Raw genomic sequence first — 18,773 nt, forward strand, 5'->3', positions numbered from 1 at the left:
TGGAAACACAAATCTGTTACATTAGAAGAAACATGTAATGCTTGTATCAATCGTTTCAATGTCTCTGCAAACTGAGACAACATGTGTATGGGTAATTGACCCGCATTAATCCAAGCTGGAAGACTCTTCACTATTTCTATGCTATACGTAATTATCCTCGTACATTTCTAAAAAGAATCAAATAGAATATCTTAAGATATATTGATACAAACTTTATTTAAACTTCAATCACTTACGTTACTAAATTTCAATCACTTACATTATCATTAACAGTAGAGTTCTCTATTATTTCTGTGAATAGTTGTAACGCTTCAATTTTCAAATTTGGAGGAGAATTGACCAGGATTGCCATAATTCTATCCCATAACTCTACTTCATCCCACACTGAAACGCTAGTTTTTGTAATTATCTGCCAATACAAATATCATCGTTATTGAAATCAATGAGTGTCGTTAGAAACTTTTAATTAGAAAATCTGTGAATTAGAAAAATAAGAACCTTTAACAAAGATGTTTGAATCAATGGTACATTTGACAATTTAATTTTTGCAGGAAATGGTGTCAAGTCCAAATTTTCTATAATATCCTTTTCTGTATGAAACTTTGATAGAGTCATCTCTTCTGTGGCACCGCCATAAAACTCGGACATTTCTATACAAAAAAATGTAATGGCTTGTCAGTAAAAAATATATTTAATCGTGTTTTTACCTTATTACATTTACTATTATTTTGATCCATTGTTAATCCATTATTACGTACCATCAAGTATACTCAGGTACTCTGAAGTAATGGTCTGAAACATTGTCATGTGATGCCTCGATAATATTCTGAGCATACAAGCTTGTACTTCAATGCTATTTGAAAGCACCACATCGCTCGATGGTTTACAGACCAAATAGAACAGCGTGCCAAATAACCAGGTTGTAAATGCTGAAAACACACAAGTGACGTGACATGTTATCAAGTACAGTTTTCAACAATATTGTACCAACATTTTACAAATACGCCACCTGTATATTGTTGCTGTAAAGTGACATCCGCCGAACCATTAGTAAACGATGGAACTAATACAGTAGTTAAAGTAGAGGATCTCTTCAATAAAGATTCCAGAAGGGAGCAGAGCATCTGTTCCGTCGAAGGATTCTCCAAATCGGAGAATATCGCTATTATTGGATTGTTGATGTACTTCCATACTGAATGTGCTACAGATATCCTACAACGGGAAATATTTGTTGTTAAAATACACTGGTGTCTATCACATCATCTTGCGACAACAAGAATGTACAAAATAATTTGTTAACCTTTAAAATTGGGTAAGTTAGTTTGGCGCACATACATTTTGTGAGATATTTCATAATGATTAAGTTACAAGAATATTATAAATCATTACACATAAAATTATTATTTTCCAGATACTGTTATGCTTTATGTTTCAATCGTATAGCATGTATGTAGTTGATTGCCTGACAGATGAGTGACAGATGCAGTTTTGTCCTTAATTGGAACGGTATATTGATATATTTGTAGCAGAAACTTATACTTACGTTTTATTATCTTGAGGAGTCGCCGAATCTTCATTCGTTTCCATTGTTGCGTATACAAATGGTAAATAAACGGAATGTAACGTGTAGCCTTAGATCAAAGGGATTTCTCCTGTCTCTCGTATCCACTTTGGTTCTGTCGAGACAAAAAATCCATAAATTTTTCCACGGATCTTCATATCAACACTGTAAATTCTTTATTCTTCTTGATTAAAAAATATTCTTTTACGCACACAAGTTGTCGAGTAAAAAAATTAATTTGTGACGAAACCTTCCGCGTTTATTTAAAATCTCGTCAAGTCTCGTGTTACGCACTGCGCACGTGGAAATATAAAGGTGTTTCGCGTAATGATGGAATTTAAATTTTGCAGAAAAATTTAAACGAATAGACGCACTGATGGAAGACGACATTTATACGTATTATCTTTTTAAACATTTAACACGTAGCTGCAACAAATAACCACTCACCGTGCAAACTCCGAACTACGTGATCATACGTGATCCAATGGTTGACGGCACGTTAAATATCCCAAAGTTTTTTTTTCTTTAACTCCGAACTACAGCTGACTACCACGAGTACCGCGAATGGCGCGAACGGTATTTCAATTGTTTCGTACTTTTTTACTTTGTTTGTCAACGAGAGTTTTTCGGCCGCGCGTCCCGAAACTCATGCGGAAATAGGGATTGGCCTACCGCCGCCAATGGTCGTATCGTTTCGAAGTGCCGAAGGTGCGGGAGAGTGCAGCACCCTCGGCAATGGCGCGCACGCGCGCAGGCGCGATCAGCTGTTTCCGTCCTAGTCACGACGTGGGGTGTTTCTCGGCGCGGGCGTGCGTACGTGCGTGCGTGCGTGCGTGCGTGTGTGTGCCGTTCGTAATGTTTTTCTCGCGCGAGGGCTTGCACGCGCGCCGATAACGACTCGCGACGGTCCCGCGTTCGCGTTCCGCGTCGCGTTCCCGGCCCATTGAAATTTCCTCTCGGGCGCCCCGTTCCCCTCCCCCCGCCCCCCTTCCCCGGATAGGCGACTGGCGATCCCGCTCTCGGCGCCTGTCGGCGCCGGAAGCTTTTCGACAATACACCACGTCAGATTTTCGCGGTGACGGTTGGTGACGGTAGTGGTGGTGGTGTGGCAGACGTGATCGCGGTGATGGTGGTAGTGCCGCTGTGTCGTCGACGTCGCTCGTCGCCGTACGTCGTCGTTGCGATATACCCGCACACCCGTTGCCCGCGCGTTCAAGAGGGGCATCGCGACGACCGAGTGTGAGACAAAAAGCCGTTCCTAATGCGGCGGACAGTAACGCCGGCGCCCCGTAAAAGGAGAGGATGAGGCCCCGCGTGCTCTGCGTGTACTGGGCGCTGCTCCTGATATCGACGGTGTCCAGGTAAGTCCTGAGACCGATAAGGCATCGTGTCGCGCCGCGCCGATCCATTCGAACGTAACGATTCGATCGAGTATACAAGTCACGACGAGCGATCTCGTTCACGGTCGTATTCGGGAATGCGAAAGCGATGTCTCGCGCAAGCTTCTTTCTCCGTTTACATCTCTGAATGGAGCAAGTCTGAAGCTTTTGCGAACCGCTGGAGTATTCGTGAATATCGCGCGACCCACTTGTCTCGGAATATTTTTGGAGTAGATTTTGGAAAAGATTAACGCGGTGAGACAAAATTAAATATAATGTTTTTTTTTTATATTTTTGATTATTCTGGCAACGTTGTATTTAAATCTTATTCGTCACACCGGATGCAATTTTTTAAGTGAATGTTAAAACAGCAACTTGAACATTGAATGTCGAATTAAATTTCTGTTACAATTATTAAAATGAATTTTAGTAGACAGTGAGGTTCGTCAGAAAATCTTGCAAAACTTGACAGGATTGTTTGTCAATGTGCGAAGAACTGTAATTGATCTTTTTATGAAACTTTTGTAAGAGATAATTGCTTCTACTCTTGCTTATGCAATACTTACGCGATGTTACTTAACACTGGACAATAAGGCAATTTCTTTTTGTTGCAGCGGACTTCTGTTTTTAATAGTAGCTTCGGAGAACGCGCAAACCAAAGATTCTTTTTTCGATTCTGAGAAGAATGAGACTTACGGGGCTTACAGTAATGCTACGCTCAATTACGAAGGTCATGAAAGTTTTGAATCTTCGTCTATACTGGATGCTGAAACTGGAGCACTGAAGACTAATCAGAATCTGTATGGCCAGGTAAAACGATTATACAATTTTTCTTGTAAAAAAAATATAAGAAGGATATTTACTATACGAATATATAATGTTTAAAGTGTATTTTTCTCATATTGTGAGAATATAATAATACATAATATGTATATCATTATTATAATATGTATAATAATAATGTATTATTATATGTATTATAATGGTATATATACATATAAGAATGTTTAAATATAATATGTACATTTTCTACTTGCGTATATGGTTTGTTTTATGTTTTTTTCGTTATATTACAGCAAGAAGCTACAGTTTCTGCTAGTTTCGAGACAATTACTAATGATGACGCAGAGGAGAAAAAGAATATGGATATTTTAGCCGAAAGTCTCTCGCAACAGCCTAATCTTTCTCAAGGGTGAGTTTGTGCACATAGCTACTTTATTTTTTAATAAACCAGCACTTTCAAATAGCAGATTTGTAGGGATGTAAATTGACCAATACTGTGTGTAAAAATGAGGCTGTTATTATTATTATTCTTATTTATAATTGATATAAACTTGTAGGGATATAAACTGTTTGTAGATGCAGTAATTTATGTTACATATCATCAATTATTTTATTATTTGATATGTAAAATATTTTTCTTTATTATTTTAAACTATTTGCGCTTGACAATAAATTTATTATCGCGCATAAATACAGTATAAATGTTTAATATATTTTAAAAAATTTTAAGATAATTAAGATATCAAAGTTGTAGAAGTTACTTCTTTCGCAATCGTTAACATAAATTTGCTATAAAGAGTTTCATCCGTTTGAGATCACAGCGAAAGTTAAGAGATCAAGATCTTGACAAAGTTCTTTCTTAAATTTAGATTTTTGGATATAATAATGCAGAATGATAATAACATTTCAATTTTAAACAAGTTTAGCTTTTTATATGAGAATATTTTTATATAAAGAAAATAAAACTGAATGTTTACATTATTAAGAGTTTCATCTTCTCTTTTTTTTATAGCAGATCTTTGCAAGTCAAATATACTATTTAATATTTATGCTGGCATTAAAGAGACCATCAGTCGACCTGTATCTTAAAATTGTAGAATATTTTTTTATGCTTTTGATTTTATTCTCAGTGACTGAATAATATTTACTTTTTTTTTATTTTATTCTGCAATATTCCACATTATACGTAGAAAAATTACTTTTTTGCGAAACGTGAATAAAATATATGATTAACATCTTTAAATAAAAAGAAATAGTCTTGAATACAAAAAAAAAGTTTTGTTGTTCTCCCGTGCTGTTGTCTGCGCTACGTCCTGTAAAATATACATGATGCATATGCAACATCATGTGCATATTTCGTGGAAGTCTATATATATATATATACTTGAAAATTATGATGCATGAAAATGTAGAGTGAAAATGCCAGGCGACATAAGTGCCGGGAATATTTCCCATGCTTTTCTGCATAAAGTGCAAATCAATTTTATTGCATGTGTCTTCGTCGGTTTCTTTTATTTTTTTGTGTTTGGAGCAGATTTTTCGAGAACTTGTATTATCACGAGTTTTTCGTCAGCGAATGCTCATATTTGTCTTCATGATGTCGAGGCATAAACTGTCTGACTCGTTGCATAATAATTTGTCTGTTGACAAATTATTTCACATGCAGTATCACATTTCACACGCACTATTATATGTATTTGAATTAAACGATCGATTTACCATAACGGTTGTTAATTATAATGTACACGTCATTAAAAGAGTGATTCTTTTACTCGTTAGCCGCACAGACGATGCGTCATTATCTTCATTACCGGTATACTTTTGTCGCGTAAATTGCATTCGTTTGGCTTTAATATTTTCTTTATATCTCCCGAGAGAGAAAGAGAGAAAAGATGTATTGATTATGTCATGAATATCGCAAAGAATCTAAGAATCACTGCCTTCAAAGAGAAGCATCTCCATATCGGAAATTTATAGGAAGTGCAGAAATTAATGATGTTCTAGTGTTGTTTTTCCCTGTTGCGAGCGCAATATGCAATAATCGATTTTTCCTCAGTAAATAGGAGCATTTATAATTTATTAATATAGTAACGTCGTAACGTGTACAATGACACGTCTATTATTATGTATCGTGTGGTGGCCTCACAGGAAATAAATGAGTTTTATCATTATCACTTCGTGGACTTTTGCGTTGTAGTGCAGAGTAAGGTTTACAATAACGATAATAACGCTTTACGAATACAAAATTGTCGAAGAGCTATGAACAATGTAAAATGCACTTAATTAAAGCGCAAAGCGCTGACCAATCTCTTCGTTGTACTCGCTAAATTTCTGTAGGTAATTACTCGTAGCGCAGGTCTTGTTGTGACCAATAGAAATTAATTTAGTTACAACTAATGACACAACAATTTTAAAGATTAACAACTTTATACAAATAATTATAAAAATGTCTGCAAGAAATCGTATTCTTTTGTCATAAATTTTTAATTGTTATGAAAGCTTCCATAATTCATTTCATTATTCGGTGAACTCTCGCGAGTTAAATTTTATCGAAAATTTGATCGAGGATTTGGTTCGTTTTAACTCGTATTGTTAAACAGAATATTGCAATGTTAAACTTTCAACGTTTTTATCGAAGAATTACGTTTTGAAAATCTATACAAAGAGCGTGTGTGTATTTTTCTTCGCAAACAACCGAAAATATTTTTGCTTTTCTTCCTTGGTGAAATTAATACGAATTTATACTGTTCATCGTTAAATAAATATTATTTGTTTGTAAATAAAATAATTTAACAGATACAAGTGCGTTTTAGCTACTGTAAACTGTTACGTAATACTGCATCGGCATATTTATCATGCAATTTTTTTTTTTTTTTTTAATAGAAATATCTGTTTTTTTTTTCAGTTTTATCTCTGTTTTCATTATTGATATAAAAAATATAATTTGTATATAGCAGATGTTGCAGTCGCAATATTAATTTTTTTAAAGCTATTTTTAATACATATATTTTTTTAGATTAAAACATTAAATAGTAAATAGGAAAATAGTAATGTTCTTGCAAATAAAACTTTCGTTCCAGTAACACGAAGGTTTTATCATCTGGTATAAATTTAGATACATTAATTTTAAAAAATTTAATGATAAGGATATTTAAAATCTTCATAATTTGTCGTGGATTCTAAAATTAATATTGGTCATTATTGCTTTTTTCTAAAACATTTCAGAATAAATGCAGAATCTATGAAAGAAATAATAGAGTTCAGTTGATAGATATTAGATCGTTTGACAAGTTGCACGTTGACATTCTTGCTAATCAAATATTTATCCTATAAGCCGTATACCGCGACATTGGAATTGCTTGGGCGTTCCTCGACCGTCGAGTTCTCTTATTGGTAACCGATAGACCTTAGCAGGGAAAATTAATCTCTATCGCTATGTACGTATGTGTTTGTGTGTATATGCGCTGTATCTTCGGCTTATTAATATCGAGATAGATTCTAACGATCCGTCCCCATGCTCCTTTCGCTCCTTATAGATTTCAACGTTAAGCCGCCAGGATCAAGTCTCGATCACCTGACTGTGCTACTCGAATCGACGTCGTTATATCGCCGTGTATCTAACAAGAGGAATTAGGCGCGTACTTGGGGCGCTTATTGTTAAAGCAAATTAATCCCATTCAATGCCAACGTGTGCGACGCACATGTATCTCGCGCTTAATGATATAGAATAGCGATTTCTTCCAACACCGATATCTCGAAATGTTATATCGCTTTACACTTGTGTTATACATTTATTACGTGCTCATATTTCATACACGTGCGACGATAAGGGCAATATAATTATGCAATGATGAGTGTGTATTTCAATTTTGCAATTATTCCGTAATTCAGCCTGGAATTTCTTAATGACGTCAGCAAGTTAAAAGACCAATTAACAAAGCATCTGCATGCTATTGATGCGATTGACAAATGATTAGATATAGATTAACAGAAGGTTAATACAACAGCTTATGCATTCCGTTCACAATCTATCCCTTCTCTCTCTGCATATCGAGTGTTTGACGTATACATTATTTTAATTAATTCATCGATAACTTGTAAGATCTATATCATTTGTGTTCAGAATAATACATGAAGTAACTGTGCGTTTAATTTAATCATTAAATTATTATTGAATCAATTTTTTTTAATTGAAAAATTTGTCATTAAATCGTGTCGATTGATGATTACATCTGCGAAATAGTAATGAAAGTTTGACGTATGGTTTCTATAGATTTTTTCCTGCAGAATTTGAATCCGTCGAGAAAATGGGTCTAACACGTAACAATATCGTTTTATAATTATTTCAACCTAAAGAAAGCCGAAAAATGACCTTTTCGGCGCTTTTAGGAACAGATATCTCCGAAACCTGACGTGATAGAGCAATTCGGGTAACGGATTCGATTTCAGCACGCCAAAATCCTTCGGAAACTACTATTAAGATTTGAGGATCAAAATTGATGTCGGCCTATGAAATCTAATCAGCGCTTTTCATCCTTGACGCAAACAATCTGTTTTTTCTTGGTATAATATCAAGACAATTATAGCAATGCACTCCGCATCTATCAGCAATTAATATGAAGGGACAATATATAGGTCAATACGAATCTATTGTATAACCAATGTTCGTGATGTTATTTATAAAAATGACTATCTTTAGAAATATATAAGAATCTAAGGCTAAAAGATATCTATAGCTTGAAATAGCTTGAAATAGCTTGTATATATGATATATAATAGCTTCGCATTTAATGAACATACATATCTGCGAAATTAGCGCTCCATTTTTAGAATGTTAATATAATTCTATAAAATTCTGACTCTCTCTTCCTCAAAAAGTTTTAAAACTCTCAATACACTTCAAGAACTGATATATATAGCGATCGATGAATTTGAAGAAAGTACGAATTTACAAACGCATTATATATGTCATAATAGAAACAATGCTTTAATTAAATTTAAAAACAGATAATTACTTGCATAATTATTAATAATGGCCATTAATTATTATTGTACTAATTATTACTAACATCTGACATCGCGTTTTCTTAACACGATTACAATGTCATTTTAAGCAATTGCGTTGAATATTCTAGGCACATTTGTCTTCGCGCAGCAGCGCAGATTAAAAGCGTGTCTACTTTACGGTTATCGAGATGAAAAACGAGTTGTCGGATTGCGTTTATTTCGTTTTCTTTATATCGCGAGAACCTATTGCGCGCTAGTTACGCGGGGGGATGACGTTGCATGGGGGATGCTTCTGGCGAGCGTCCAACTCGGCCGTGTAACCGATCCCGAGATCAGGGCGGAGTTTTATGCAAAACCCTCACTTTCTCACACTTCCTCGTTCGAGAAGAGCTCGCACATTCATTGCTCGCGTGTCACTATAGAGCCACGGAAATACCGTTTGTCGGAAGCGCGACCTGCGCCGGGCCGGGGCCGGGAATCGCCCTGTGTATATGCTTTCGTATAGCATGCTGCAATTGCAGCTGTGTCCTCCTTTTCGAGGTATCTACAGCGGGGATCATGCTTGTATCCCTCCCTCACGAATTACGTTTCACGTCGATAAAAACGCGGTACAAGCCGCATCATTCGCGATGCCAACATTTTTCTGATCCGCGCGCGGGATGTTGCAGAACGTCCGACCTCATTTCTCACGTTGGATTTTTATTTGATGAATTTAGGATCGCTGCTTCCTCGGGGAAAATTCTGGAGGTCACCATCTGTTGCAGTTTTTTTATATTGCTAAGTTCAAGATAAAAGAGTTCTTTATTTTATTTTGTATTTTACCTATTTGCGGCTTTTCTGACAATATAACTTTTTATTAACATTTTTACATTTTGTCTAATCTGTTTAAACGTTTCGTTATTGATTTCGAAATAAAAATTCATTATTGTCTCGAAGAACTGCAGCATCTACGTGTTAAATCTTGCGGTGTATCGGTCACAGCTTTTTTCGCAGTGTATAATCAATTTCTAACGCGGAGAGATTCGATTTCGATGAAAAAATGTTCTATATAAAAAAAACTGATAACTCAGTATATATTTGGACGCGCGGGATACGTGAAGTCGATATCGGATTATAACGCGTTCTTCCTATCACCGTAGCGTAATAAAACGTAATGTTTCTTCTGTGACGTAGAGAGACGCAGGCATTTGTGCGACGAGAGACGCAGACTTGAAAAATTTTATTATTGAAAGTACGCGAGAAGCTTTTCCGTCTTCTTTTCGTCTCCGTTGAAAAGACGTGTAGATCGATAAATCACCGCGCTTTCCAGCTCCGACGATCGGCGAACGGTCTTTAATTCCACATATGGAGCATCGAGATTTACTTAGAGTCGCCTTGTGTGTGGCATTTTCTTTAGTCGGACAAATTTTGACACTTCGACCGTGAACATGCATCTTTGGACGCGTGTACCTTATACAGACGATATTGCAAAATTATATTATCTATATTTGGTGTCTCTGTATAATATCCAGTAAAAAAATTAACGAAATAATGATCAATGTTAGTGGGTAACTGACATTTCGAAAAACTATGTTGATTATTTCCTATTTCGTCACTTTGGTCGCTGTCGCATTCAATGTTTCAATATTTACCGAGATATTTTTACACAGAGTATTTTTGTGTATAAATCAAGCTCACGATTTTTGTGTATTTTTTAATTTTAATTAAACAGAAATATTAAACATTAGACGCCACTTTATTCGAAGCTTTTTAGCTTTTCATATTAGATACTTTTGAAATAAAATCTCGAAATTGAAATATAAAAGGATCTTTCCGAAGAAAAGTTCTGAAAAGAAAACATTTATCACACAAGAATTTCGCCATACGTAACACAATCCGGATATGCAGAACGTTAAAAATTTACAAACGAAATACCTTCCGGGCGGAGCACGCGCCACTCTTGCTCGTCTCACTTTTACACGTGAATACTTTATAGGGCATAAAAAGCATCGCAGCAACCGTGGTTGGCTGCAAATTGTTAGAACTCCGTTCTGCGGATCAGGGGGATGGGCGGTCGGGCGGACCAAGAGGGGATTGCTGGAGAAAAAGGGCAGATTAGAAAGGACGAGAAAGCCTCGACGGAGGGAAAGTCGCTCACCGACTCGGGCACCGCGACATGAGGGGAAATGCGAAGGAGGTAGGAGAGAAGGGTGCTGGTGGAAGCAGTCAAGTAGGCTGACAGTGCGGTCGTGAGGGGATGGTGGCGTGGAAGGGTCGCGCGCTGCGACGCGACGCTGCACGAGAGGGCGGATTGCGATTGTGTCAGTCCACGTTCGAGCGGCCGCCGGTATGGGCGCGTGAACGGACCAGTTGATCGGGCACCGCGTTTCTTCTCAACCCTCTTCGCGGTTTTGCGACCGAAAACTTGACTAAACCGCGTCTAAGACGCGCGATCGTATAGGTGACCGAAAGAGAGAAAGTGCGTGCGTACCTATATGCGTGAAACTACGCGAAGAATTGACCCAGTGGGATGATCACTGGTGCATGCGTGTCGTTAAAGACTCGGATGATTGGCTCGAAAGGATATTCTCGATATTCGATCAATATTTATTGTCGATGTGAAATTCGCACGGCGACGATCTTTTGATGCACGTATATATCGAGAAGAAACCGGTACCAGTATAACGTTGTCTCTAAGATAAATTCCTTATGTACAATACACTTCATATTTTCTCATATTGTCGATGATTATCTTCATATAACGTTGTCTCTAAGATAAATTCCTTATGTACAATACATTTAATATTTTCTCATATTGTGGAAACCGGTGCCAGTACAATTTTGTATACAATTTTGTATTTAGTTCGTAGTAGTTTTGAACGTGACCGGGTCCTGCGAAGAGATTGATTAGTAAAATTGTCGTTGATATACGCGATAGATCTAATTTATCACGTCGATATTTATCAGCGACATCTTTTTATTCAACATTTGAAAAGTATGTTAGCTTCCTAAATATGCGTCGTTATTTTACTGATGATTTTTTGATTTATTGGATGATTATTTGTCGTCATATGTTCAGTAATACGTTCGTCAACGTCGGGGTCCAATAAACACATTGCTCATTTGAAGATTTTTTAAGTAATAGTTTATAATAGTTGTAATGATTAATCTGCTAGCATTTATATTCGTCTACCGTTAGACATGATTGGGATACGTCTTGGTAAGGAAATATCTAGAAACGTGCATCGCCTACAGAGATCTTATCACGATTTATTCTGGCTATGTCAAGGAATCACAGAAATTCGTTCACGTGTTCCGCGCGAGTCCGTCCAGCTCGGTACAGCCTGTACGCCGCATGATCGTCAATTTCCTATTTATTGAACTGAATTTAAGAATCTTTATGACTCACCCGCGAAACACGCTTTTAAACTTTTTTTGCTTTACAAAGAACCACGTTATTTTATTTTCTTTTAAAATCTAATTGATGAAGAGAGAGATATATGACCGTATTTACATTTCTTTATCCGATCATACCTAGATTTGTTCTACTCCGAGTTTTTAATGAATGAGACTACATTCATCTGTTTCTTCTCAGGAAATGTCATTATTCGAATGAAATAATGTTCATCAAATTAGATTTTATTTTAATCATTTTTAACTCAAAATTTTGTTGTATTAAAATTTAAAAAATTTTACTGGAGTAATGATCATATCCGCAAACAACGATAAGTCGTTATTGTGTTCTATTTAATTAATTATGTATATTTGATCAAGGTAAATAATATTCTTTTTTTATTTTATTTGTTATTTATACTTTTGTCTTTAATTGCGTGATTTACAATATGAAAGAAGCAATTTCACTTCTTTTATTGAATAAAATTGAATAATATTTTATACATTTTCTATTGCAATTGTACGAAGAAACCTGATTATTCTGTCGGTATTTCCCGCACAATATAATTTGCAAGCTTGATTTTCTAAAAGTCTAAAATACGAAATTAGCGTCTGCATTGGGAGGTGAAAAAAATGCGAGGTATTTTTTTAAATCTTCCGGCGCCGGAGAAAATGAGATCACGGTAAATTTATTGCGACACGCTTTTAAGGTTTTTATAACGATGAAGAAAATGCTTGTATTATACCATTCACGTGCTGAAAAGGAGAATTCTTATTACGATGACGATATTTCGACGTTATACCCTCCGCTCTTGATCGAAGATACACTAAGAAAAAAGTTTTTTGCATTTTAGTAAATATTAGTTTGCATACAACATGTGACTCCATTTACTAAAATAAAGAAAATTTTCTTCATTTTAGTAAATGGAGTTGTATGCAAACTAATATTTACTAAAATGCAGAAAATTTTTTTCTCAGTGTATAAAAAATGTTATCCGACATATAACAAATGGAGACATACAAATGTGAACTGAATGTAATAAAAGATTTTTTTGAACATAGAGATAGCATGAATAAATCTGGAAAAGCTTTTAAAAATACATATATAGAGCATCAATTTCGAGGTGTACAGTATCTGTTGAAAAAAAGGTCTTTTCATCGTTGTTATATATGAGATGATAAAAAAAATGATTGGTGCGTGCATTGTTAAACTTTCCTCTCCACCTTGTATTATAAAACGGAATTTCTTTCATCGAACTTTTCCTATAGCAGGGTAGGTTGGCGGATAACTTTCACGTTTCCCTTACGCTCCTTCTCGGAGCACTCGGTGGGGAATTTGTCGAATTTGTTATACGCTCTTGCGCGCGAAGGAACTACGTGAAAGCCACCGACGGCGCTCCGAAGAGAGAAACTGCATTCTTCTCGGAATCATCTTTCGGGTTTCGACAAATAGATAGGGACCGCCAAATCCATGACTTTCTTGTATGGCAATAAGGTAAATGAAACTTTTCACTGCGACTCGCTGCCAGAAAGTAAAAAGCGCGACCATGTAGATTTTTCTTCGAGATTTAGCTTTTATAAGAACTCGGCAAGTGCCTTCATCTCCGGAAAAAGCTCCTCAGGAACTTGGTCAATTTCGCTTTGCTCGCCACGTTTTAAGATGTTTAGAGAATGGAATTTTCTCTGTTATCTTTGCGCAGGGAATAAAGTTTTAAGAGTGCATTGTTGTTGCAAATTTTTGAATGCATTATTTGCAAGTTTTAAGAGTGATTGCGCATGTAAATGAATATAAGTATTTAGTTATCATATTTTTATATCGTTATGAGAATTTTTTATATTTCGATTCGCATAAGTATAATAATGAATATAAATGATACATAACTTATATAACAGGTAATCTTGTACGTGATACATAAAACTTGATTTTTAAGTCATAAATCTTATCTTATAAAATTATATTCTCTTTTTTGCAGACAGCTTGCGAAAAAAAATTATTTTGATTCTCAAAATCCACGCTGTCTTCCTTGCTCATGATGAACAAGTTTTTATCTTTCATAAAAACTCTGACAGCGATATCTTTGTTATCGCAGAGCTTTTTTGGATCATTTTACGACGCAGAACGTATATTTCGTTCCGATTTCTAACCACGGCTTGAATTTGTGACATGAACAATTTGTAGAACATGGGCATAGAACCTTTTCATCCAGTATTGCATATGATTCCCAATTTTCCTAGAACATCTTCCCGTATAACGAAAATTTAACGTTAATATTATGTGCGGAGGTAAGCAGAAACTAGCTAGGCAGACGTAAATATTTCGGTATACCCTTAAGTTACAAGTACGCGAGGATAGTGTAACGAAAATAGGTGCCATGACAATTATTCATTGTAAGCATTGCGTATATTCCGTAAAATATATGTATAACAAAATGACGTGCTTGCTAATGAGAAGCAATTACAAATGCAGTTTGTTGAGAATGAATCTTACATTTTTACTCTAAAATGATCTCACGATGACTTTCACGATACGGTAACAAAGATAATACTATAGCGGAGACGTTCAAGAAGCAAGAACATTCCTTACAAAAATTGCGGAATATAGTGGAACATTTGGAAGAAAAAACAATTAGTGAAATCTGTGAAATAATAGCTCTTAACTTTTAGTTAACGAGGCGAGACGATAGAAATGATCCGCGTTGATTCCGCCTCGCTCTTCATCGATGACGATTGATCGATGGACGATCAATCGTTCTTGTTGGTGAAGTACGTATCTACGGCGAATACCAGAGCTGCCAAGATCGCGAAAGAACCGGCCGCTACCGTTTGATCGCTGTATTCCTGCAGATACGCGTGAATCAGGTTACTCGAGAAATTGTCCCAGTCGCGAATCAGAATCAGGCCGGCGGTGCAACACAGAATCGCTCCCATTGTCGAAAAAATGAGAGCCTGCAAAAAGAAGGAAATGAAAAATAGAAAGACGGAAATTTTTAATTTGTGTAATTAAATTTTCAGTGGAATTGCTTTTTTTTTTAAGAAACGCGAAAAATATATAGCAAAATAATAACGCACGTAACCCTTGTCCGATTTTTTGGTCGGTTTTTTAAACTCTCCGTGAAACACAATTGACAAAGAGAATTCTCTTCAAGTTTTCTCGTTTTAATACAAGAATAATTATTCTCTTTTTTCTTTTATAACACGATTGTTTTTATATTAGCAATTATAGAACGCATTTTTTGTGCTTCGCGCTAATTAATTACTTTTATTTGCGACAGGGTAGCGTTTCGTGTTTTAACTCACCGTTTTTTTAGGCAATCTTTCGCCCAAGAAGTGACTCATAATAAGAATCGCGTTTATAAGAATATAACCACATACTGCCACATGAAATATCGCTATATGGTGTATATCAGTCGGCCGCATCTGATTCTGTTGAAATGGGCCCGCGACTAATCCCGCTGCAATGACGCAGAGAACCTGTAACGTTCAACTGTTATTTCTTTTTATAAAATAAGAGCTTCACAGAAAAATTCAAAGCAAAGAATGAAGAAATTCAAAGAAAAAAATCGCTAAACACGCTATTAGCTTGTACTGTAACATGAAAAAAGGACTTTGTTCCGTTGATCTCAAAAGTGTTGGACCGTTCAAACAATATTTTGAAATATGAGAATTATTTATTATTAAATCAAACGTAATAATTATTGAAAGTCAACTATTTATTTTGAATGTATCAATGCCGGGACTCTTAAGACATATATCTGGACATCACCTTTACCATTTTAGTTTTTAATTAAATATAACGCGAATTAAAATCGAAGATAAAAATATAATCCTACAAGAAAAATATTTTTATCTTTGATTCTTTGATTTTAATTCGCGTTACAACTTATATTTAAGGACTAAAATGATAAAAATGTCCAGACATAGGTACGTCCAGGCATTGGTGCATTTACCTTAAAAATACAACGGTAATTGTAATTCTTGAGAATTGTGTTGAAAAAATGAAAAAAATATTCAATTTGCGTATCTAATGTATTACTATCTGATACATTTTTAAGTGAGACACTGATAATTGAGATTATAACAACGAGCGGTTTTACCAGTTCGATAATTTTGCAAAAGAACGGCGCTTCCTTAAGATATCCCTTCAGTCTCGCGAATAGACTGGGTGCAGAGCTGGTCTCCTCAGCCATTTTCAAATCACACTTCGCACACTCTCTCAATTTAGACGCGCAAAGTTTATAATCACGGTGAGAAAAATATTCGTCGAGACATTCGAAGTGTGACGACGTTTGTTTCCAACTACGCTGAGAAACGCTCCACCCAGCTATTGACCTGTCAGTGGCTAGTGTGACACTGACTAACATTAAACCGACTATATAAGTCCCCACTTCCTCGCTAAATCCATTTAATGCGTCATGGCAATATGGTTCTTGGTACTCAACCTTGGCGGTGGATCTGAGAAGATTTGTACTCCATATCTCCGAAGATGGTCCTTAACCGCGGACACGAGTGTCTCACGTTAAAAACGATCTTCCCAATTCCCTACGCTCAATAACGGTTTTAAATAATACTAAGTACATGGATAACAGTTTATTAATTTAACGAATATATAATAAATTTATGTTACGTAGCGAGTTAATTTGATTCACGCGCCAATCAAATATTTATAGCAATTGTTACAATCTATTCTGATGAGCTCGAACAAGGATTCTCGTGAAATTTTACTATATATACGATATGGCATTAGGGATGTAAAGGAGAGCGATAAATCTGAAGATAGCCTAATCCGGCCGAGAATTACGATCTTCGTAGAAGTACCTGCCGTTGGAAATTCGGTTGGAGGAGCAAACTTTGTCGCGCGACGTTCTCTGCGCGACACCGAGTTTCACGGCGGTGGTGCAAAAGATAAAGGGTAATTATTGGCCAGAGTGGCGAATGGAGAAATGCGGCGAATAATTTTGCATCTCATTGCATCGCGCTCAAATTGTTGCAGGCGACTCCTCGTTAAATATTGAGTGCTATAGAGATATCGGAATCGCTCTTTGAGATCATAGTGCTTGAATTCGACGAGAAATGCTGATGGAAGAAGAAAGAAAACCGTTTATTTATTGTCAATTCCAAGCTTTTCTCTTGAAATTTTATTTAGACTATCATTCTGGAATTTAAAAATTCAAGTTGTCGACGTGTATTGTCTTATTTGATCGAAATTATTTTCAATCGAGATTGCACACACAGAAATTTCTTTATTTTACGCTTATTCATTTGCCATCCTTGCGAGAAAACGACATGATTTTCTGCGCAACAACAGAGAAAAAATAATTAAATTATCTCAAGGCTTCCAATTAACTTTATGGAAAAGTATGGGCCTGTAAACGTCGACTGATTCTAACAGAAAAGTCGGCACTCGTTCTAGAACCATGGAAAATGCGTTCTTACGATTGTAAAAGCATATTATCCGTATCTCTTCCCGGATGGGAACCACGCACGAAAATACACCCGGCATGTACTTGCGCTATCCACCCACGTTCATCCCATTGCTACGCTCGGCCGCTCGCTTAATTCATCATAACTCCCTCCGAGTTGACTCTCTCGTCGCTGCCTCGCCCTCTTGTCCTTCCCCTCGTCAATTTTCTCCTTCTTTCCCACCGTTAACGAATTCCTTACTTGCTTCCATCGCTTGCCATCTCTCTCTTTCCCCGCTCTTCGGCTTCATTTTCGACATGTCTCGCGAGTTTCATTAGGTCGGCACCGTCAAGAGACATCACTTCGCAGAAAATCCAATATGTCGAGCGAATTTTTATCGAAATCGCTTCGCAATGGGGAATTAAGTCACTAAGAATTTTTTCTTTATTTTGATTGCGATAAACATCGGAAATATATCGGATTGTATGCAAGAATGAAACAACTCACTAAATAATTTTAAATTGTTTTCGGTAATAGAAAATAAGTCTTACCCAAAATTATTATGGATAAAAAAAAGTTTAGTATCAAAAACCTATATATGATATTTTTAATAATTAATTAAATTTATATTTTTGTAGAATTGAGATAAAGAATTAAAAAAGATGACCCCTTTTTCTGTAAATCGCTATTAAATTCTTTATACAATTTGAATTTTTATCGCGTGGCTTCGTTATTCGTTACATGTAATTTTTACAAAGGCACACTTGTGCGTCAAGAGCGCTATACTGCAATTCACGTCAATAAAAATCGTACTTGTCGCCGCAATGTGTTACCTCCCCTTCATAAACTGTTTTAATTAAACATCCATGTAAGCTTTATTGTTGTGCAATGCATATCCGCGTTTTGTAGTTTAATAACGCCGGTGATAACGCGTCGGCGAATTTGACAATCGTCGACAGTGCCCATTAAACGAGCGCGAATCGTATTGCACAGCGACGCGCTATATACGGTAAAGCCGATCTCTGAAAAGCGGGTGAAATCTCCCCGCCCGCTAATTAGAGCTTTCACTCCACTTACGGCCGGTCAACCTATATATTTCCGCGGGAGAATCGATGAGCGGCCGCAATTTTCTCTGTCAAATCTCTCGTTCCTTCGGAACAGGTCGATAAGTCACACGTGACGCGGAATTCAATGCAGTGCGATCGTGACCTCAAACGTAATCGGGGTAAGAATCGGGATGTTCGAAAATATATTCCCGCGATGTATGTAGA

At 36.3% G+C, this 18,773-nt stretch overlaps 3 protein-coding genes across 5 annotated transcripts in view; 1 reads left to right on the forward strand and 2 right to left on the reverse strand.

The window, feature by feature from the left end:
• LOC112455772 (serine/threonine-protein kinase ATR-like) overlaps positions 1 to 1,753 on the reverse strand; it is an 11,585-nt gene extending 9,832 nt beyond the window's left edge. The window contains exons 1-5 of the mRNA XM_025017933.1: positions 1,544 to 1,753; positions 1,010 to 1,212; positions 759 to 929; positions 499 to 650; positions 260 to 409 (exon numbers count right to left, since the gene is read on the reverse strand). Coding sequence (XP_024873701.1) covers positions 260 to 409; positions 499 to 650; positions 759 to 929; positions 1,010 to 1,212; positions 1,544 to 1,587 — 720 coding nt within the window. The 5' untranslated portion in view covers positions 1,588 to 1,753. The remainder of the gene's footprint in view (positions 1 to 259; positions 410 to 498; positions 651 to 758; positions 930 to 1,009; positions 1,213 to 1,543) is intronic.
• A 771-nt stretch (positions 1,754 to 2,524) lies between these two features.
• Positions 2,525 to 18,773, forward strand: part of LOC112455773 (SUN domain-containing ossification factor) — a 37,658-nt gene continuing 21,409 nt past the window's right edge. For 2 of the 3 annotated variants that reach the window (XM_025017956.1, XM_025017971.1), the window contains exon 1: positions 10,747 to 11,382. Coding sequence is in view for 1 of the 3 variants with exons in the window: in XM_025017947.1 (XP_024873715.1) it covers positions 2,864 to 2,922; positions 3,555 to 3,750; positions 4,017 to 4,132 (371 nt within the window). In the remaining 2 variants the exon portion in view is untranslated. Of the gene's footprint in view, positions 2,923 to 3,554; positions 3,751 to 4,016; positions 4,133 to 10,746; positions 11,383 to 18,773 lie in introns of those variants that run through there. The other variant, XM_025017947.1, reaches the window with a different exon arrangement.
• Positions 14,066 to 16,462, reverse strand: LOC112455794. Its single transcript, XM_025017979.1, has 3 exons — positions 16,197 to 16,462; positions 15,400 to 15,573; positions 14,066 to 15,048 (listed from the first exon to the last, which is right to left on the reverse strand). Exons 1-3 carry the CDS (start codon positions 16,287 to 16,289, stop codon positions 14,845 to 14,847), a joined length of 471 nt encoding a protein of 156 aa, XP_024873747.1. The 5' UTR covers positions 16,290 to 16,462; the 3' UTR covers positions 14,066 to 14,844.

Source organism: Temnothorax curvispinosus, unplaced genomic scaffold (genome assembly GCF_003070985.1).
Source record: "Temnothorax curvispinosus isolate PA1 unplaced genomic scaffold, ASM307098v1 QBEX01000525.1, whole genome shotgun sequence".
Classification (NCBI taxonomy): Eukaryota; Metazoa; Arthropoda; class Insecta; order Hymenoptera; family Formicidae; genus Temnothorax; species Temnothorax curvispinosus.